At 39.6% G+C, this 23,298-nt stretch overlaps 1 protein-coding gene across 1 annotated transcript in view; it reads left to right on the plus strand.

Moving 5' to 3' along the window:
• ATP11A (ATPase phospholipid transporting 11A) overlaps positions 1-14,483 on the plus strand; it is a 234,439-nt gene extending 219,956 nt beyond the window's left edge. Inside the window, 3 exon segments of the mRNA XM_007501271.2 lie at positions 275-440; positions 7,576-7,632; positions 7,634-14,483. Of these exon segments, the coding sequence (XP_007501333.2) occupies positions 275-440; positions 7,576-7,632; positions 7,634-7,669 (259 nt within the window). The 3' untranslated portion in view covers positions 7,670-14,483.
• Positions 14,484-23,298: the final 8,815 nt, after the last annotated feature.

Genomic DNA, 23,298 nt, shown 5'->3' on the forward strand with positions numbered 1-23,298 from the left:
ACAAACGAGCAGAATCCTGTCCTAGTGCAGGCCTGAGGCCACAAGGGGCTATACCAGTGGTGCAGTAGCTGTCTCAAAGAGAAGGGGCAGAGAGGAGAGAAAGACACACAGAGCAAGAAAATATCAGTCAGAAGTAAAAGTCCCATGGCTAGACTTCTTTAAGTACTCTTTAATCCTCCCCCCACAGAACTTTAAAAACCAGTAGAAAACTTTTCCCCCCCTAGAAACATGGACTTTCTCACCTGTTCCATTTTTTCTCTCTTTGGTCCTGTAGGCCTTTTCTCAGTTATCAGAGGATGTACTTTGTGTTCATGCAGATGCTATCTAGTGGTCCTGCATGGATGACCATCATTCTGTTAGTAATTGCGAGCCTTCTTCCAGATATTCTCAAAAAGGTTCTGGGCAGGCATTTGTGGCCTACAGCAACAGAAAGAACTCAGGTAAAATTTTTCTTATGCTTAACTACTGATTGTAAGATGAAGATTTCTAGTTTGGGAAGTTAGAGAAGATTATGCCCAAAGTCAAAAACATCAGAAATGAATATAATAGGATGTTTAAATATATAAGGCAGATTGTTTTAGCCAAGGTTCTACAGAAATATCTTTCAGAAACAGTATCTTAAGTTTAGCATTATTTTTCAGGGGGCAGTAGTGGGGTGGTTCATTGATTTTTAACTAGAATTTGTACCCTGGTAAATAGGATGTACAGCCCCTAGATTGGAGTACTTATTTTCCATACTCTTGGACTGTGGCCCAAAAAAATAAATAAATGAAATCTGGGCTCCAAAGAAGAGATCTTGCCTATCCTTTGAAAAGTGTTCATTCCCACCACCTATTTATTACTTTTGTCTTTGTTATGAGCATGGCCTCACTCTCCAGTTGCTTCTCTCCTTCTTCCTTAGGCTCATGGAGAAGTGGGACTTACTGTTGAGGAGTGGAATGGAGTACCTAATTACTCCTCAACACTGAAAATTCCCTAGCCTCTTTACCCCCTCCCTATTTGACCCTTTTTCTCAAAGAATCATGGTAGGGTAGGGAGAACCAAAGGATAAGGAGGGCAAGAAGCCACACATAAGTTTGAGGCACCTCTAGCAACCTAAGGATCTGCCCATAACATAAGGCTAATTTGAGTAATGAATGGGGAGACACTTAAAACAATGAAAAGGAAGGAAAGACCTCCCCCAAAAAATAGCAGGAGAAGAAAAAAGAATAAAGGAGTATAACTGTGTACTCTGAAAATTAATGAATGCTCTTGAGATCTCTAGTTTATTTTACCCTGTTTTTAAATCCAAAAGGAAATGGGCTTTGTGGATTATATTGGTTTTTATTTCCAATTAGAACTTGCACACTTGATGTGGAAAATTAGTATCCCCCTATGAATGTTAAAGCATAATCTACATGTAACATAATCTGTACATAATGTACATAATCTGCATATAACCTATGTACGATTATTCCTAGCAGATAGAATTAAATCCTTGTCTTTGAGTTTTAGTAAAATGTTTGAATTAGTTTAAATGAGCTTTATTTGAAAATGCTTTTAGCTTCTAGGTAGGCTTTTCCCTCCTTTATGTCTCTTGCCCCAGTTTACACAAAAGTCATCCTTCAAATACTAAAGGTAAAGAGAAGTACTCTCCAGTAATTTAGTATTATAAACAGGTCCCATGGCAGGAGTTCTTTCTTTGAACAAAGACAGATCAGGACAAGAAATGTCTTCAGGTATCCAAATCCTCTTTCGCTTGGATGGATAGCAAGAGATTTATGGCTCCAGCTAGAGCTCATGTCGCCCCTCCAGAAAATAGGAAGGGAACAGATAAAGGAGGTAGGTAGTTGAGAGCTTTGCTCTCAGTCTTTTAAGTAAGAACAAATCTCTAGTTTATAGCCTGTTGTGGTACAGGCAGGAAATTTGATGAGTCTCCCTGTGAAGGGAATTTGCCCTGCTACCTTGGGGTGGATAATTTGAAGAAAATAAAATAAGTAAATACTAGATACTTCCAGAGACCTATCCTCTGGGTTGAAGACCCTTTACAGGTTTTTGTTTGTTTGTTTGTTTATTTTTAATCTTTTGAATACTGCTCCTTAAGTTGCTGTAGATGAGATCTTTAATCCTTAAGGATTTCTCTTAGCAGTCAGTAATACAACTACCTAGTCATGCTACTGGGATCTCCCTTATTCCTCCATGATATCTACTATGAGTCATGGAAAAGGATAATTTAAGGTTATGATTCCCAACCTCACCCCCACCCAGATAGTGTGGATGGTGCCTCCTTAGGTTGGTGAAAGATTCTATAGATCTTAAAATAATGTAAAATAATTCTGAATAATAAAAAATGTTCCTGTGCATTCTTCCTACTCCTATAGGGCTTAAAAATCCATGTTTGATCTCATTGTGGGTTCCTGGGGCAGTGAGGCAGTTAGAATAAAGGGTTAACAGGGAGGAAGCAACAAAACAGAAGAAAAATCCCTAGTGGGCATAATGCTGGGGTGGCATTGTTGAGAGCCACAGGTAGAAAATGAACAAGTCGTGTTTGGGGACTTCACAATGCCATGACTGTTTGCTTAGTGAGATCAGCTTTTATATGTAGTAGGAAGTTGTAACCAGACTTATCCCCTTGTGTTTCTCTCTCCCCTCTCCTCATTTCCTTTCATCTTCCAACCTGCTTTGCCTAAATAACTACTACCTTACTTAAACATAAATGATGTGCATGGGTACCTCCTGAACCTTCTGGGAATGGCAGACTAAACATCAGTGCCTTTCTGTTGAGCAGTCTACCATCTTTATGCTTTCTCAGACTTCCAGCAGTCTGAGTTTCTAACGGAACACAAGGTGACTCTTTTTCTGCCTTTTTGCATGCTTGGAGGACAGTTGATGTTTTACTGTAATATCAAGGACCATTTATTACACACTCAGTGTTTATACTAGAGGCACCATATAGAGTGCTGGACTTGGAAAAGGACAGACCGGGTTTCAGATCCTGCCTCTGACGATTACTAGCTACGTGTAACCCCGGGCAGGTCACATTACTCAACTGAGCCTCAGACACCTCTGCTGAATTATCCACTAATGATCTCCATTGGCAGAGGGAGTTCCTATACTATAAAATCACAGATTATCAATATATTTTCTTTTTAAACATTAAAACATCATAAAATTTTATCCCAGAAAAGTAGTGAATAAGATAATTGACTATTTGCCTATATCAATAACTATAGACTAATACTCAATAGCTACTACCAACTTTATTAACAGAAGACTTGACTCAAACCCTTATTATAGAGAGAACAATATCATAAGAGACATTCTTATGTCCTTTTTTCAGGTGAGGTAACTGAGGGTCAGAGATATGAAGTCATTTGCCAAAATCCCTCTACAACTGGGATGACCCAGGGCTCCTCCTGCTTCCAAGTCCAGTGTTCTTTTACACTACACTGGACCTTTAATTAGTTCATGAGAAACCAATATTATGTAATATCTTGATCTCATGAAGTACTAAATCAAACAGATCTGATTCATATCAAATTCTCAATGTCACATCTCAAATTCTGGCATTGATGCATATGCCAAGAATAATTTGCAACTCAACCGTACCCCAAAAATACATGCCCTTGAGCAGGACGATATTGGTGTTGACGTATTTCCAGCTTTCAGCTGCAATTATAAAACAAGCTCATTAAAGATCATTAAACAGCTCCCTAGTATATCATGTGCTATCACTTGGATGAACAGGGAGAGAACATAGTTTTATATCAAAAGTTAAAGACTGCTTAAACTTTTGAAATAAAATTTCATGACTTTGAAAAGGAAAAAAAATTTTCTGAAAAAAAAAAGACTATTGTTTTAGATGGCCATAACAGACTAGACTACAGGATTATAGCCCTGGATATAGAATTTTTTTGTGACAGATACCAGTTATAAAAATCGTTTTTATCCAAGCGATCGAGGGAGCTACATCCTAACCAATTATTTGGTATTCGTTCAAACATTTATTCTGCTCCCAAGGTAAAAAAAAAAAGCACTTTGAAAAAGCTGTTATTAAAGCTAAAACAATCTCCAGCATTTGGTTTGGATATGTTCAGATTTTCATGTTTTATTTGGTTATTTGAAAAACTGTTGAGTTTTCCCAGAACACCGTTATAAATGGTGGTTTAGACTTCCACATTTGGCTGGGAAAGTGTAATTAATTGACAGTGTATCTGTTACTATATTGTAAGTACTGTAGGACCTGACAACCAGGTATAACAAAGTATCTGTGGAGAAATACTGGAAAGAGACCTATTAGGAAGTCCAGGAAGAGACCCAAAACCCTCCTAGTCATGAAGGATGAAGTCAGAAATGGCTCTCTCTGGACCCTAAGTCACTGATGATAGTTCTATAGAGGTTATAGGAGAGACTGCTGATGAGAAAAGAAAGGGAGGAGAGAAGAGGTAGAGGCAGGAAATCTGAGATAAGTAAGAGGGACCAGGGCTTAAGGTAGGGCTAAGGGTAAGGAGCTGTTCTGCCCCCAGAGAAACTTCCTTGGCTAAATTCCCCCCTCACCCTTTTTTTTCCACTTTGCCAGGAGAAGGAAGTTTACTTTTCCTGTGGGTGCTAATGGGGTCTTAAGGTACATATAACACAGAATGAAGCAAGACTTACTGGTATTTCATAAGATAAATAGACTTTGGGAGGTACTAAGCCCTTTGTCTCTGGAGACAGCTGAAGGTGGGTACTCTAAAAGAGTGGGGAGGTTGAGAACTGAGTTGGCAGGGAGAGGAGGAAAGAAAAATCCAGTAGGAAGAAGAGCTTTTGATATATTCGTAACATTTTAAACACTGATTTTTTATACCCCCAATACTATCGTCTTCCTCCTCTACCTGCTGAGTTCTTAAATGGCAGGACTCAAGGAACAGGGAAAGAAAGGATTACATTCCTGCCTGTTCTCCGAAACTCCTCTCCCCAATCCTTCCTCCAATTCCAAGTCTGACCGTTACTTACTCTCTTTTAATAGAATTCTCAACAGTACCTGGCACATAACAAATGTGTGGAGGAATCAAGGAATGAGTGAATGGATGGAGTGAGTAAATAAATGAATGAACCATCTCCTCACCTTTTTCTCCAAAGGATCCACATAGCATTCTGTTCCTTAAAGTTCCCTTAGCTCAGCTCTAAGCCCTGTGATCAAAGACCCAATACCATCCAAGTCTACTTTTCTCTGACATGAGAACAATCATCCAGCAGGACCCCTCCCAGAAAGGCATAGGGAAGTTCTCATCTGGGCTGATTGTTAGGTATGTAAGAAATGCATATTTATTACTGCCTAATATTATTGCCCATTTTACAAAAAGAAAACAAAAAACAGGATATTGCACAAAGTTGTTTTTTGTTGGGGGTTTTTAAGGGACCTTTTTTTCTCCTAACAGTTGAGTGAGAGTTGGAGCAATTTGATAGCTAGTATGACTGCCTTGGAGTCAGGAAAATCTGGATTTTGGTCTGAGTCTCTGACCCAGAACAGCTCTATGACCACTACTAGCAAGGCACATAGCTTCGCATTGTCCAGAGGATCTCTGTAAGATTTTAAGTTTTAGAAGAGTTGCTGATCTACATAAGTGGATGGAATTTCCTTGCTAGGAGTTCCTTAAATGGATGAAATCATAAATTCAGAACAAAACACATAAAAACTCCTCAAAAGCAATTAAACTAATTAGTTTTTTTTCAAATTAATCAATTACAATTTAAGCACTATTTATTTGATTAATATGATAAAAAGCATTACTTTCTTTTTAAGTAAAATAAACTGATTTCAGGCAACCTAAGAATTTTTAGTGCAGGGTCATCAAAATATGTCATAATAAATCACAATTCCATCTTTGTTTAATTTCTATCTTTGAAAGCATGTAGGGTGGAATTATTAGGAATGTCTTAGTAGGGCAGTAAAAAGTGAAATTGATTTAACCTTCCTAAATTCAGCTAAAAGTAAACATTTTAGAATTAGTCTAGATTAGAGACCCAATTTAAAGAGGCTGTTTTACACATTTGCAGAAGCTGGAAAAGGTCATCACTGATCATTGTCTTTGATTTCCACAGCAGCTAAGGGCAATGAGACCTTCAGTCATTGGATATTCCTCTCTAAGGGTGATAACCAGTTATTTACAATCACTATTTAGCTCTGTTCAAATGAGCATCAGTAAACCAAAACATTCATGGTACATACGAAACACCTTTTTTGTGACAGAATCTAACCTACACAGCTTCTGCAAAACTTTGGAGGAATCAAGCATTTATTTAACCTTATATGGACTACATTTTTTCCCACCTTTCTCTATAAAGATTGTCATAGACACCAATCCCCTCTCCATTCCCTACCCTGTCTTTTTTTTATAAAGAATTATTCCTGCAAAGTGCACTATTTGCATTTGCTTCATTTTTCTTTTCCCTTATTTTAAATGGAAACATTTCACCAATGCAAGTTTCACCACACCATGTACAGTTGACCATCACTCTTAGACGGACTCATTTTCACTTTTGACTGGGAACTGACCAAGGTTGAGTAGAACATCTTAAGAAATCCAGCCCCACCCATCTGGGACCACTTTGAACATCACACTGTTGAATCTTTGGGATTTCATTTCTCTTCTTTTTTTTGGTTATTGGCCATAATTTTAGTTTTGTCCCAAACCAAAGCATTGAGGTCCCGTGAGAAACCTTCAGTGATGCTCTTTGTAAAAGAGCAGGAACTTTGTCACTGCCCGGGGAAATGGCACCCAAGGGCCATGTGGACCACATAGGGGCTTCCTTGCTCTAATGCTCCTGGTAGCCCACATTGCTGGGTTCCTAGTAGGTCCTGTAGATTCTCCCGCCATGTTGCAAGCAAGATTGTGTCAGTGAATTTGGCTTCTTACTGCACATGCATTGGGCACCCCCAGAGACTTCTCTCAAGGTCTTTATCTCTAGAATGTTGCACACATATTTGCGGAAAGTGGGCTCTCCTTTCCCCCTCTCACGTACCTAACCTTAGATGCAGTTGTACCTTATGGTGAGTTCAGTGGCCCTGTCATGGATAAGAAGGGAAGCCCACTGTCCTTAATGTATTTCCTGCATGCCCTGGAAAATTGGCAACTCACAGATAAAAATCAATTTGCCTTTCTCTAAACCTGTGCTTTCCTTCCCCCCCCAGAGGTACTTAATTTCATTGGATATTTTACAGCCAGTGGCAGCATACTTACCACGTGTTTGACTATGATGATGAAAGCCCCATGAGCAAAACAGAGATAGTTTCCTTTTTACGTGATCCAAGAGGCACCGGAGAACATAGCCAGAGGTGGTGTCTCATGGTATAAAACAAGTGTCTTCAGCTTTCATCAGGTTTGTATTTAGTCTGGCAGCAGGATCAATAATGGCCTATTTACGCAGATGAAAGGGTTCAAGGGATGAGAGCCCTAGCGATAGAGCCTCAAGAAACTAGAGCTGCCCAGGTAGGCTCTAGACTGAAGTCTGTCTTGAGGTCAGGGAACCGAGGCGCTCAGGTCTTGAGACGATCCATTCAGATTTCCCTCATGTGTGTGGCAACAGTCTCAGTGTTTTTCCTCATCCTTGCAGAAGATTATGAAACATAAAGCAACTGTACAGGCAGTGGCGACCTACGATGGGCCCCTCCTTGAAGGATCTCTTACGGCCTCCGAAGCTTAATTAGCTCATTGATAGGTAACAGTATTGCACAGATGGTGCCAGTTTGGAGTCACTTTATTGGTGTGCGGTGATAACTCTGAAACTGTCCATTTTTCCTCCAAAGTTTTTGCTGTGCTTTGCCATTTCTTTTTGTTTGTTTTGGGGTTTTTTGAAAGTCAAAATGAATGGTTTGTAAAAGAACCTAATTTTTACACTTAAATATTTGAAGTTCCCAGGTAAGTTATTTGCCTGAGATCGACAAAGAAAGCATAATCATGTGTTTGTGTGTGTACGTATGTACACATTTATGTATGTATCTTACTTATGACTAATGTTTATCAGTGTTCTCATGTGCAACATTAGCCAGTCTGACTTGCTGATATTCAGTGTAGCCAAAACATGGCAATCCTTCTGGACCAGGGAAGTATACGCATGTTCATGTAAAAGGTCAGTCGGGAGAGTTACCACACGTTAATGCATTTACACTGGTTATTAGTCAGTCCTCAGACGAATGTTGAACATTAGGTCATGTTAAACATTAGCTATATTGCATAGAACGTGTTCTGGTGCCTAAAAGTATGTGGAGATTGTGTTAAATATATATATTTTATATACATATATATGTTCACGAAGCATCTCTCTAATAAAGACCTTGGGTTTGACAAGCACATTTATCATCCCATTTTTTTAATCGGTACTCTGTCAAACTTGAAACATGCATTGTATTAAAAGATTGATACTGCTCAGTTTTTGTTTGTTCTCTTCCTACTTAGTTAAATTTGTTGTTGTTTATGGCATATCAGCCTTCTTGGGCTATTAGTGAGAGATCACACAAACCCCATTGGTCTGTGCCATGTGCAAAAATAATAAGAGTAAGCTCTGAAGATGGTCTGGATGTGCTTAGTCAATGTGGCTGTTTATCCTTGAATCTGTGTGTGTGGGAAACGATGCACTAACACTGGGTGAGTCATTGTCTTCTGTCTTTGTGGGTCGGCACTTTGATGGTAAATAACCACACTTCACGCACACTCTTGGGCTTCTCCAATGTCCCTTAGACATCCATGAGAGTTGAATGAGCAACTACCGCCCTTCTAAGCACTCAACTCCCGTGCTCCTTGCCATTCCTTGGGTTAGCCACATGGCGGCTTCCTTAGTTAGAACGGAGAGGGAGAGGAGGGGGGACAGAGAGAAGCTACTTTATGGGCACCATGTCAACTTACTGAATTCTAACTAAGTCAAAGGGAAACTAGCAGACCGAATGGAAAACCAGTGACTTGGGTGTTGATTTCTAAAATAGAACCACTCTCAGAGAAAGCATGACAACTAGCTCCATTTTGAAATGACCCAGAATCCTTTGAGGATCCTCGCCTTCTAGGTGAGGCACTGAATGTATTCTCTTATCTCTTAACAGAATTCTCCAAGGCACTGTCAGGACCATGTTTCAGAATTCACCCCTCTCACCTCTCTACAAAGTCCAAGCTATCGAAGCAACGAGCTCACCAGTTCCCCAGCCACAAAGTCTCATTCTCATTCTCAAAAAGTGATGCTGACATACTGGAACAGTCACGATTATTCGGTTCTCCCGCTTGGGTTTAATTTTTCCAATAACTGTTGCAAGTCCAGTGCAAGGAACTGCTACCATGGGTCAGGTTTGGAAACGCCCGTATGACAGATCACCAATTCAAGCCTTTAAAGAACAGCATTTTTGAATGTGTGTGTATGCGTGTGTGTGTGCGTACATACGCATATGCGTGTGTAGGGGTGTGTGAGGGTGTGTGTGCGCGTGCGCGTGTGTATTCTGTTTCCAGAAGAGGGAACAAATACATAATAAAACTTAAAACTAAAAAGTACTTGGCTCTCACTGTCTGGAGCCGGGAATAGACAGACAGAACTGAGAGCTCGAGAAGTCTTAAGTCCTTCCAGGCCTGGTGGCCTCTTCAAAAAAAAAACAAAAACAAAAAAAAACATTTTGAACTGCTAAAGCAATGAACATCTTACACAGTCTGGTACTGTGAGACTGCTAGCACTTAGAAGACCCCTTGTTTTGTGTTGAAAGTTTTTTTGGTGTTTTTTGTTTGTTTGTTTGCATACATTGCTTGCTTCTATTGTCTTCAGTCCCTGGATATTCCTCCAAGTGGATAGTTTCAGTGAATGACCTACATTTTGATATCAACAGTTCAGTTTTGAGCCAGAAGCTATGACCTCAGCTATCTCCATTAATGGTCACTCCATGCATTTCACAGCTGTTCCTGATACTTCTCTTCGTCCTTCTCCTTCCCTGGCTCCCCCACCCACTTTTTCTCCTATGCTTTGTCTGTAGAACAAACTGATGTTGCCTCTATGATCATCTCTTGTCAGGAAACACTCTCTTTAAGACTTGTATTTCCGTAAGTGGCCAAATCGGGCATCTGCGTGGTCGTGGACATCGGTTTTCTTAGTAGAAAAAAAAGAGACACCACTTTTCTGTTCGCCCCTGCAGAGGGAAGCTGGTTGTCGCAGGTAGTTTTGGCATTTTGCATGTCAAGCTCAAACTCACGTGTGCTGAATTTGTTAATTTATCACAGTATGTCCTAGAAAAGTTAGAGTAAAGCTCAGTTGATTTTTACTCCCTTCCCATCACCTCGCTGCCTCCATGGAGAAAAGTGTTTATGTGTATGACTATGTAAGCAAATGTACTTGGTACAGATTAGGAAATCCCGATATCTTGGCTTGTCCTCTGAAAGTTCTGAGATACTACTTTGTCAGACTTCAAAGGATGGACTATTTTTATTCCAGGGGCTTTAAAGGGGGGTATTAGTTTGGGGCATTTGCTAGGGGGGCTTTGACACATGATCGATCGTGACGATACAACATTCTGTGTTGAAATGGAAAGGGAAGTTGGGAATCTAGTTTTCTGAGACATAACCACCAGGTGGCAATTGTCTTTCAAAATGGACTTAAAGCTTATTTCAGATTGAAAGGATATGGTTACAGGATAGCCTTTCAATTTTTAAAAAGCAATACAGCCAGCTCGTACCTCTTCCAAGGCTCTCTAGTGTTTACCAAACCTTGCGACAGTTTTACAGCTAGGTGTGTCCTTTGTCTTGAGGTTTTGTCCAGTGTTCTATTTGGAAGGTATAAATGACTGAAGGATTGCTTTTAAAGTCCCCATTATTTTTACATAGCCAGTGTTTGTTTATATGAACACTCCATAACAGATTTGAATGACCATTAAATTAGCATTTTTCAATTTGAGAGTCAGACATAAACAGTTGAAGACTTACTCATCATCGGAGCACCACAAACAAACAACTTTCCCCACTCCAAGAACTCCTAGTGTGATGATCAGAAAATTGTGTATGTGCAAATTAACACTAAGAACTTATTCTTAGACGTTTGATGTTAGGCGTATAGACGTTCAAGTTTAGTGATTTGAGAGCATAGGGTTTCACCTATAAAATAGTTCTTTGAATTATAGAGAATTTTTTTTTTCTTAAATGGAGCATCAGTGACAAGAACCAATGAAATATTCTAAAGTGGTTGGAATGTTTTAATGAATTATGAGCACTTATACCAAAGATTAGGCTGAATAAAGTTTGACTGTCAACAAGAATTCATTTTACTGCCCTAGAGAATAATCAATATAGCATTTGTAGCTTGAAGATTTAATGTTAGCATTTCAACAAGAACCCTTTCGGTTTCAAAGTAATACCATTCTTTCATGGACTATAGCAGTATTATAAACTTGGGTCATTGCTTCCTTGAACGTCACACTCAGAATCATACCATTCATAAACACTGGTGTATGTATTTTTTAAAGATTTTTTTAAAACCTAATTTGGGTATAAATGTAATACCTGTAGCGGTGACAAATTTCCTGTGCATTTAGTTAACAAATTATTTGTAACGTATTTTTTTAGAAATCTTAAAATTGCCTTTGCACTGAAATATTTTTCATAGCTGTTTATATCTCTTTTATGCATTCATTTGTTAACACACCATTTCTAATTTTTTAAGTATGTTTTGAAAAGTTTTTTAATTTTATGGGTTTTGGCCACTTTACATTTAAATTTTGCTGATAGTTATGACCGAATGTTTAAAAATCTGATGAATGTGAAAAATTCAGATTCGATTTCTTGCTTTCTCTCTCTCCTAAACTATTGCTGTTTCTGATGGTAGTAACTAATGTGAGGCACATCTCAAAATGGTAGTTTGCTAAGGTTTTTCATTGTTACTTCATCCTAGCTTAGGGGTTTTTTCCTCATCTCTATCCATTAGCCTTAATCAAGACAATTTTTGGTTGGTGATTGAATATGCTGGATTCCTGTTCTGTCTACTAACCAAAAGTTTACTACATCCCTCTGACAATTTAACTCTTTTGTTGAAAACCACTAAGACGTTACAGAATCTAAAACGTGTCTTAGAAAATAGTCTGAAGAATTGTTGAATGGATGTGCCTAGGCATTTTAAATAAACTATGTGGGTGGGAAGAGGCACAGCTGTTTGACCAGGGACAATGAAGTGGGGAAAAGAAGGACCCCATTGAAATGGCATTTTTACATCTGCTTTGGGTACAGATTCTTTAAATCAATTCTTATCATATTTGCTTTATAATGTCGCAGATTATAAGAATCTGCTTCAGGCCCTTGGATTTATATATATTAAAAATCCAATTCACCGCATCAACTTTTTACGCAGAGATAACGAGGAATCCATAGTTTCTCCAATTTATGGAACTCCCAGAGCAGGGCGTCCAGTCACCAAAGCAATCCACAACTAGTCTATGACTCATAAATTAAATTCTAAAGAGTTACTTGAGTCACATAGAGGTTAAGTGGCTTTTCCTGGGGCACAGAACTAGTTTCTTGTCAGAACCACAATTTGAACTCTGGTCCTTCTGTCTCAAAGCCCAAGATTCTTCTGTGCATCAGATATTATCATTAAGTGATAGAGTCATGATTTACCATGTTTGAATGCAACCCTTACTGCTCCCACTCTTGTCCCTCAGAAGCTTTTCTTCCTAATCTACCAATACATGAGTGATCTTACCTATATTTTCATCCCTTATTGCTTCCAACTCCATGGTAACTCGTGACCATGCATGCACACCTGTGCACATGCACACGCACACACAACACACACATACACCCACATATGCAACCACACTCCTTTCTTAAGCCCTCATCTTCCCTCTCTTTTTCCTGAAGTATTTCCAGACTTCATTTCCTTCCCCCCAACAGAAGTCTCTGCCTACCTCTGAGAAGGCAAAACCCCCCCTCCCTTCAATTGATGGGTTGCCTTTACCCAATAGGCAGTAAAACAACAAAATTTCTTTACTAATAAGTGTAAAGGATTCCCTGGACTGAGATCGTTCTCCCTCAGGGAAACTCCGCTTAAAATACCTGAATCTCAGCTATCATTCACTTAAGTGAACTCTCAGAGGGCCAAGAAGAGGAGCTATGGCTTCCAAAGGGAGAAGGTACTCCCTCTTCTATTTAAGTGCCCTCTGGGGGAAGCTGGGCTACCCCATTGTTTGGGAGGGAGACCACCCCGTTCTAGACATCATCTACAGTAAGAAATTTCTCTCTGGTTATCAGTTCTGATTTCAAGAAACAACACAAACCGTCCCTCCATATTTGAATCAGGAGAGTGAACAAGACAGACCAAATAAGAGTGAAGTGTGAGACATGTTGGACATTGACATTACAGCTGATGTACACAAATTGGCTGTACAATTTATCCGCTGTAGATGTAGGGGGAAAGAGCATGTTGGAGAGGGGAAGAGAATGACAGATTTTGTATAAAACTTCCTAACTTGCCTTGATTAAATTTTTGCAGCTTTAACAAAAATGTTTCATACATGCTGTTAGAACCATTTTAAATAGACATCAACCAAATGTTCTGTGAAAGCTGAAGAAAGTATTTCAAGCTTTGTCTTTTTCCTAACCACTGAATTTTTTATGTATTTCTGCACTGGTTAGTAAGAAATTATTACAGTTGTTTTATCCTATAGTATCATTAAGATTATTTATTTGACACAGAATGCAAAGGCTTGAATTTTACTTTCTTACATTACTCATTTTTCCAGTGTCGCCCATTTCTCTGAATCCCACTGGTATGCAATTTTAAAATAGGGAGAAATTGTTGGTGAGCCTCCATAGCCTTTTCTTTTTTTTTTTCTTTTTTTGAAAGCCAGGGTTTAGGGGGATTGGGGACAAGAATCATTCTGATAATGTGTCTATAAACAAAGCTTTAATGGAAACTTGTTGGAAGTATTATAAAAGTGTGATTCTACTTTTGCAGAAAAAAATCTAAAGATCAGTTTATATAGCTTTATTTTTTACCTTATCAAAATATACAGAATTTTAATATACTGTACATTGTCTCTGACTGAAATTATTATGTGTGTATATGCATTGCCATTGAAAATATCCATTCATTATGTAATATAAAGGCAAATCTTCCAAAATGCCATTAGAGGAAAAAGTAGTTACCACTGTATTTAACATAAATGGTATCTGTAGTTGTCATCATCATGAAATATTGGAATTTCTTTTTTTTAATTGTTAAATTCAATAGGTGCATTTAACAGACAATAAATCAGCCTTTAAACAGTAACGTTTAATTGATAACAGTTCATTAACCTGCTCTGAAAAGTCAAACTGTAGATTCAAACAGTTCCTACATTCCTGTAAAGTTTATTTTGTATGCTGCTGTTTTTAACTTTTATTTCTGAAGATATCAAAATATGACCTGTTAAAATTCAGTTTGGGGAATTTTCTGTAGATTATATAAGCAGGAGATCAGACCTCTGCTTGCAATAAAGAAAAACGGCTGGTTTAGTCTCTTCATAAACAAAATTACACAAGGGTTGACTATCAATTTCTGTTAAGTTATAACCATCAGTGAACCTATAGAATTAAAATTTCCATGAATGGCTTTATATTCCTAATTGGAGGAGGAGGCTGCTTTACTTGAGTAAGTATATTTTTATTTGTAAATATGTTTATTTCTCTTGATTATTTTAATGGAGTTTTAGGGACAATAAACAAACAAAGGATCCATTCCTTTCCCTGTCAGCTAAAGGAATCTTTCTGAGCTCCTTTTCTACTCTCAAAGCAAGATCAATTAGTTCAGATATTCTGCAAAAGTGTTCTTGAAAGAATGTGAGTTGCATAGAGTTGCTGTCCTTTTCCCCCTAAATTTGCTACTTTGAATACCCGCCTTATGAAGATGAAAGACCTTTGTTTTCTTCTAAGGTATAAGACTAGGTGCACAAAATCACATGCCTGAGCTATCCAGGTGGATTTTCTGCTCTTCTTTCTTCAATTGTTTGAAAACTCCATCCAATATTTTCTGATGTTTAAATTTGAATTTGGAATTAAGAAACCCAGATTTTTTAAAAGATAATACTTTAATATTCTCCCATTACATGTAGAAACCATTTTTGAGCATTTTTTTTTAAATTTTGAGTTCAAAAATTCTCTCCTTCCCTCCCTGAGTCAGTAATCTAATACGTAGGTTATACATGCGCAATCATTTAAAACATATATCCATATTAGTCATTTTGTGGAAGAAAACTAAAAAAAAGAAGAAATAAAGTGACAGAGAGGACTGCATTCATGACGTCTGCAGTCAAACTTCCTCACTTCCTTCAATGGTGGTAGAAAGCATTTTTCGTCCTGAGGCTTTTGGCATCGTCTTTGAACATCATATTGCTCAGAATAGTAAGTCATTCACAGTAGTTCCTCACATAACATGGCTGTTACTGCATACAGCGTCCTTTTGATTCTGCTCACTTCCCTTTTCATCAATCCATGCAAGTCGTTAACAGGTTTTTCTGAAATTCTCCTGCTCATCATTTTTTATAGCACTATAATATTCCATTCCAGTCAGATACCAAAACTAGTTCAGGCCATCCCTCAGTTTCCAATTCTTTGCCACCCCAAAAAGAGCTTCTATAAATATTTTTGTACAAATAAGTCCTTTCCCCTTTTTTTTTAATCTCTGGGATATAGACCTAGTGATGGTACTGCTGAGTTAAAGGTTTTACATAGGTATTTGTATCTATATATCTATATTTTTTAATTTAGGCACTTTTATTTTCATCAATTAGAATCAAACAAAAGTAAAATCGCAGGAAAGGAAAAAAGAATGAAATGTCCACTTGTTCAGGTGTGAGGGGCAAAAATATTCCATAAGTAACATTGGGGAAAAGCTGGATGTTAGCGAAAGAAGTTCTGTGCCTTTGGTCCTGGTTCTAAATTGTTCTCCAGAATGGTTAGAGTAGTTTCCATCTCCACCAACAGTGCATTAGTGTCCCAATTTCCCCAGATCCCTCCAACTTCATCATTTTCTTTTTCTGAAAGACTTGGGTTCTGATCCCAGCTTTATTCCTTACTTCTTCCATGACCGATCTTGGACAAGTAACTTCATAGAGTTGTTAGATGTGCTATCAACCCACATAATGGGGAGGGGGATGTGTGGAGGTGGGGGGACTCCATACTAAGTGCAAACCCACCAAAGTGATGAGATCCACAAAGGCAAAGACCTGGCTTGTTCATCTTTGTATTTACAAGCTTCTAAAGTTCTCTGAATATGTCAGGTATTTAATTATCTGTTGGATAGAATCATTCCCCTCAGCGCTAAGCTAAGACAACACATAAATTGGCAAGAATGAACGAGGTACCCCAGGAACTCAAATGCCCATGAAAACCTAAAAACAGCAAAAAGCAGAAGCAGTTGGATGCTCCTGGTGCTCCTGGAGAAAGCAGACTTAGAGCAGGTATGGGTTCTACCCTAGAACGAAACAACTAGAGCAAATGGGTAAAGTGCTGGGAGGATGATGGGCAGAGCATTCGCCAAGTTGTAATATAGGCATCTATGTACTGCTCACATCACTTTTCATTTCAGATTGTTGCGTCTACTAGCTTAGGTGACTCCAGGTGTGTCCATGTGGGCTGAAGAGCAGAGCAAGAAATGCCAAACAGTCAGGTTGCAAGGAAGATGCCAAAGACACCTTTAGCCACTCAAGTAATTGTTTCTCAAGACTGAACAGGACTGGGAAAGGAAAACACATTTTCTACAAAGCGTTCCTGCTCCCTTTGCCTTTGTTCCTCTATTCCCTCTCATCCAGAGAGACTCTCTACCATGTTTTCCCATAAATTCTCCACATACCTCCCTTGTTAGAGGTTTCTTTCCCCCGTACTTTTAGTATCTTAAAGGCTATCGAGGTTCTGCTTGGGCTAACCATTTGAACTTAACTATTTTCTCTATATGAGAAGATATCTACCTCTTTTTCCAAGTCATGTATTTTCCTCAATATGCTCTTTCTTTTGCCACTTTGCATGCAGAATCCATTAGTCCCATTCTGTAGCCTCTAATACACAATGGGTATAAGTGCTGCATGATTTTTTTTAAACCCTTAATTACCTTCCGTCTTGGAATCAATACTGTGTATTGGTTCTAAGGCAGAAGAGTGGTAAGGGGTGGGCAGTGGGGGTTACGTGACTTGTCCAGGGTCCCACAGCTGTGAAATGTCTGAGGCCAGATTTGAACCCAGGACCTCCTGTCTCTAGTCCTGGCTCTCAATCCACTGAGGAACCTTGCTGCCTCCTGTTTAAAATTTCTAAAATAACTGTCCTAATTAAGAGGCACATTTGTGGCCTAAGGATGTTAATTGTCTCAGAAAAATCCTCAATCCCCAGTATGACATCAGACACACTAACAAACGGCTTCTGGTTAACTTTCTTAAGAGGAAGTAAATGCAGAGGGTGGGCCTGGATGTACAAGGTATGAGTTGTTGTGTTGTTTTGTTTTTTTTTTATTGTGGAATACATCCCAAATCCTGACACCCTCTGTAATAAATAAAGAAGGCTTTGTCTATGAGTGATTGTTTATCCAAATAGGAATTGCACTTCTGATTTGTAGTGCTGCAGGTGCAAGTGTATATTGTAAGGGCTAAAAATTATGGTTGGACTGAATATTTGAGAGTTGGTCGCCAGGGATTTAATTACTAAATTCCAATGAATTTCTCAAGTCAGAATGACTTTTATGGTAGTTTTATTTACAAATAGAAAGTAAGGAAAATGAGAGGTGGGGAGAGAGAGAAAGAGGGGGAGGGAGGGAGAGCTGCTCTGGCCTAGTCTGAACCAGGCAGGGCTTCAGAGGCCCCAGCAAGGGGGAGCCCAGAGGATTTATTAAACAAGGCTTCCAGCCATGAGGCCTCCAAGATGAGGAGCCTCTCCAGAGGTTGGGGCCTCCAGAAAGCCAAGAAAAGGGAGTCTGCCTTTTCACTCACCATGTGACAGTCCAAAGGGAAGCTGTCTGACATCTCAAGCCTGAGCTCCTCCAAGGCCAAGTTCAAAGGCAAAGCCCCCTCACAGGAAGTGGCCACCAAATTTAAAGACAGTTCTTTGCATCACTTCCTGTGCCTTCAGTCCACCTTTTATGTGTACCAATGGCGGCTTAAACTTGATTTCGGATTGCACAGGGGGCCAGTCAATTGTTTCTGATTTGTCACTCACTAGCACATTTGGTTCATAGACCTCCCCCCTTAATCCTTAAGTGGGGGTGGCTAAAATCTAAATGAGGGTGGAGTTAATCCCATCTTCACAATATATATTGCTTTGTACCTGTGTTTAGGTGCATAAACAATCATCTAATGTATTTGGGAAATCTACAACTGCCCAAAATTTATAAATTCTCAGGTAAGACTCACTTCGGGGGGGGGGGGGGGGGTTGAGTATTTTACAAATATTTTCTTAATGAAGTGACTACAAAAAAAGAACTAATCTTCCTGAGACCAACAAAGACAAGGCACTAAAACATTGATTTTCCTCATTTTTTTAAAGAGAAAATCACATAATAGGTGAGGAAAGTCCTCATGAACAGAGCTCTCACCTAGATAGGAACAAGAGGGAGGGTTATGTGGAACTAGGAAGCAAGAAGGACTAGGTTCAATTCTTGCTTTTTTTTTTTTAATTTCTGATATTGAGACATTTTTTGCTAGCCCCATGACTCTGGGCCAGTATCTGAATTTTTCTAAGCATCAGTTTCCCCATCTTTAAAATGAGGGTAATACCAGCTTCTGGTCCTATTTCATGTAAGTGGTTGTGAAAACCAAATGAAAGGCAGGATGGGAAAATGAGATTTAGGTTTTCTGGACATAGCGAGTGTAGGGATTTGTTTTTACTTGACTGTGTAGTTGTTATAAGGGTTTTGGAGTTTGGTTGTTTTTTTTAATTAGGAAGAAAGGGATATAGTTCCCCTTCCCTTCCAAAAGAAATGAGAGAAGAAAAGATGACAAGGAAAAATAATACACAGAAAAGCAAGATAGATTTCAAAGTTAAATGTTAAACTTACACATTTTCTAAATGCAAGTTTTACACAAGAGATAAACAATTTTTTTGTATAATCCTCTCTGCTCCACAATGTACGTGGAAATGCTCTGTACCTTTGATGTTCAGTTCAGACTAAAAATTGTTTAAATGAAAAAAATAACTTTAAAAAAAATCAGATGCATTATCTTTATGATTACACATTTGTAGCTAAAGCCCAATGTAAATGTAAACTATTCATCATAGAAACACAAAACATTTAACCACAGGACTGAGCTTAGTTATCATGTTAGGAATAAGACTCCGATAAGAAAAGGAATGCAATTATGAGAGCCAAAGCCAGTTAGTGTCAGTTCTATTTCTAATACTTTACTGTATACGAGATATTTTTAAGACCCTTTTTCCATTCTTGTAGCCTTGATTATTTGAATAACTAGCGACTGCTTTGAGAAGTCATTCTTAATTACACAGCATAAACAAAAAATTCTTATTAACGTATTTGCAGGTGATGTCATTTATCGCACTCTAAGAATACATCCAATACATTTTATTTACCGGCAGACGTCAGGCTTACAAAATCAACTTTTCAATTTGAAAATTCTAAATGTTCCTACTCATCCTATACTTAATCCAGATAGCAGTGGTAATCTTGGGAGTATGTATATAAATTCATAGTTCACAGATATAGAGGGACTATCTAATCAAATCCCCTTATTTTATTAATGGTGAAACTGAGGCACAGAGTTTATGCTGTACCTCTCACATAAGAAATAAGTAGTAGGGGGCAGCTTAGTGGGTTGAGAACCAGGCCTAGAGACAGGAAGTCCTAGGTTCAAATCTGGCCTCAGACACTTCCCAGCTGTGTGACCCTGGGCAAGTCACTTGACCCCCATTGCCTAGCCCTTACCACTCTTCTGCCTTGGAGCCAATACACAGTATTGACTCCAAGACAGAAGGTAAGGGTTTAAAAAAACGTAGCAACCATCCTCCCTATTCTAATTTTTCTGTGATCATCTGTTACTCTGGTCAGCTTCCCCAAAGTCATAGATGGAAAAGAGTGTCTTTTACTTAAGATTTGGTTTCCAAGTTATAAAAATGTATACCATCATTTGATTAGGTCCAACATAAAAAGCAAAAATGCCTTTAATTGCTAAAAAAAATTGCAACAGGTTGCAATAGCTTAAACATAAAGATAATTAGCCTGTTTGCAAATTGACAAACTGAGACTGAGGTCCCAGGGAATCTGCTCAGGATCAACAGCTAGTAGGCAGATAGCCCAGGACTCGAACACACAATCTTCATTTTTCCAACTTTCCTCCTCATTTCCCTGATCATAGCTCTAGAACTGAGGCCCAAAGAAAAATGGATAATTATCCTTGGGGAGAAGTGCTCTATCCCCTGGACCACACTACCTTGTCAAAATGTTTATTGAATTACCATAGCTTCAGTGGATGGCATCGAGTGCCTAAAAAAAGGCATTTTATCATGCAACATCTACAGTCAATATCAATACGTAATATTGCTCTAGAGAGCACTTTAAAACTTGCAAAGCTTCCTATGCAAACTCCAATGACTCCCTACTACCTCCAGAAGCAAATACAAACTCCTTTATTTGGAATTTAAAGCCCATCACCGCATGGTACCCACACTCTAATTTTGTTGCTGTTCCTCACATACTGCGCTCGTCCTTGCCTCTGTCTTTGCCCTGGTTGTCCCCCATACCTACAATGCTCGGTCCCTTCATCTCTGCCTCTTAGAACGCCTTAGTTCCTTCAAAACTCAGTTCAAATGGCCCCCTCCCCATAGCTTTCCCTGCTCCTCCGGTCCCCAGCCAGAAGACCTTGCCTCGTCTCTATGTGTCTGTATGCCTACATTTTGTCCCCCAAGAGTGTGTAAGCTTCCTGAGGGCAGGGGCGGTTTGGTTTTTGTCTACACCTCTAGCAACAAATGGCACGTGCCACATAAAGGTGCTTAATACATCCACGTCGAAAGCATGGAACTGACGAAGAAATGGAAGACACCCCCCACTCGATTGCTTTGTAAAGGTGGAAGGCCACCTGGATGGAACATATTTTCAGACTTTTCCAAGTGATTGGATTTGCTCATTTGTTCTCTTCATCTTTTATTCTTTTTTTCAACCCTCACCTTCCAGCTCAGAAGCAATACTGTGTATTGGTTCCAAGGCAGAAGAGCAATGGGAGTAACTTGCCCAGTCACACAGCTAGTCAGTGTCTGTGGCAAGATTAGAACCCAGGACCTCCCATTTCTGCACCTGACTCTCAATCCACTGAGTCACCTTGCTGTTCCCCACCTTTTGTTCCTTAACGAATAGTTACCATACAGGGTGACTCTGGGTAGGAGTGGGAGGAAAGACATTGGGAGAATTTGCTAGAATGTAAAAAATTTTTAATTGATTTTTAAAAACTGCTCACCTCATCACTAACCAAATATCCCTTCCTCCTGCTGTTTTCTGGAAACTTCTTTGCTTGAGCTTGTACAAGACAGGCCCTGTTGGACTTCTGTTTGTGGGGAACCAGTCAGACACCTGAATTAAAAAGCAAGCCCCCTTCCTATAAAATATCGGACTCTCCTTTGCCCTGATATGATGGAGATGGCACCATGGCTGTCTCTTTTTTTAAAACCCTTACCTTCTGTCTTGGAGCCAATACTGTGTATTGGCTCCAAGGCAGAAGAGTGGTAAGGGCTAGGCAGAAGGGGTTAAGTGACTTGCCCAGGGTCACACAGCTGGGAAGTGTCTGAATCCAGATTTGAACCTAGGACTTTAGGCCTGGCTCTCAATCCACTGAGCCACCCAGCTGCCCCCATCTCATTTTTGCTAGGAAGAGTGATAAAGCTCTGGTGAAGCCATGAGAATCCAGTCCAGGACCTGCCTCTGAAAAACTAGGCTCAGTAGGAGCCCTGGCTGCCTGCTACCGTGGTCTGAAGACCAGCGCACCCAAGACGCCAGCTACCTAGATGATTGTATCTTCATGAACTGTGCATTACATCTAATAAAGCCTCACGTGCATCATTGACTGACTGTTTCTTTTGTGAAATTCCCTTCAGGTCCTCTAGCTGCTAGAACAGACATCACACTCTTCTCTTAGTGATTATGAGATTGCAACCATAAGGTGGTAAGAGCCGGATTTCCCATCTAATTCAATTCCCTTCTTTATTTAACAGATGAGGAATTGGGGGTAGGGGTGACCCCAGGAAGTCGAGTGTACAGGTCAAGGCAGAGGAGGGATCTGAACTGCGATTCCCTTACTCTGGCCCTCAAGACCCAATGTCCTTTCCGTTGTTCTTTAAGGAGACAGAGGAAGAGGCTCACAATGTTATACCAGAATCAGAAGCATTTGACTACTGCCTTAACGCCACCAGGGAACAGCTCACAGTGTACCCGAAGGAGAGATGAGGAACGTAGAATTAAGGAGATCCTGGGAAGTCCGAGAAGTCCAAACTCCCTCCTAGTGCTAGTAACAGGGAGCTCGTCTCGTCACGTCACGAGTCTTACACCGTCTGTTGCAATAAGCTACAAATGGGCATACACCGAATCGGGGGTATAAATAGAGAACAGACGGGGTACCCGTCACTATTATGTCGAGTTCGGGATGGGGGAGGGCTGGACTTGTTCATCCAACAGAGAATAAAGGCTAAAAGAGAATACAAATGGTTTCAGTGCCAATGAGGAGGGAGCGAGCACGTTTGTTTGGTTTGCCCTATCTTGAAACAGTAGCTCAGAGAAGAGGCAACAAGGCCTGCCTGTGTCCACAAAAGAAAAGAGAAGAGGACACACACCAAAGAAGCAGCCTGACAAACCCTTGTGACTAATGACCAGCCCAGGCTCCTAGAGAGAGCGGCAGTAACCAGGAAGAAGAGCTGCTCTTGCGGAAAGTTTCCTCCTCACTTTGGGCTAATGGCCACAGTGGGACCTCGAGTTGACGAGCTCACCTGAACCCCATTAACAAAAGTGCATCTGCCACCAACCTGGCCCGGGGTCAGCTGGAAGCTCTGAAGGGCTTATTGGTGATCAAATATGCAGAGTATGAGAGTCACAGTCCTCGAGTCAGAAGGTACAACAGTGACCATCTTAGCCAACCAAACATCCAAAGAGACCGGTATGGTGTATATATTTTTATATATGCTCAAGTGGTCATTCAACCTCTGCTTCACGACCTCCTAAAGCACCAGATAGGACACTAACGTCCAAACTCATTTGATCTACATTTAATTGTCTTGATGTACAGTATCAGAATCACTATTGTTTTCCTGGCTGCTACTGTTTATAAAAATATAATCATAGCATCCTAGATATGCATCTGAAGAGATCCTAGAA

The sequence above is a fragment of the Monodelphis domestica genome, chromosome 8, assembly GCF_027887165.1.
Source record: "Monodelphis domestica isolate mMonDom1 chromosome 8, mMonDom1.pri, whole genome shotgun sequence".
NCBI lineage: Eukaryota > Metazoa > Chordata > Mammalia > Didelphimorphia > Didelphidae > Monodelphis > Monodelphis domestica.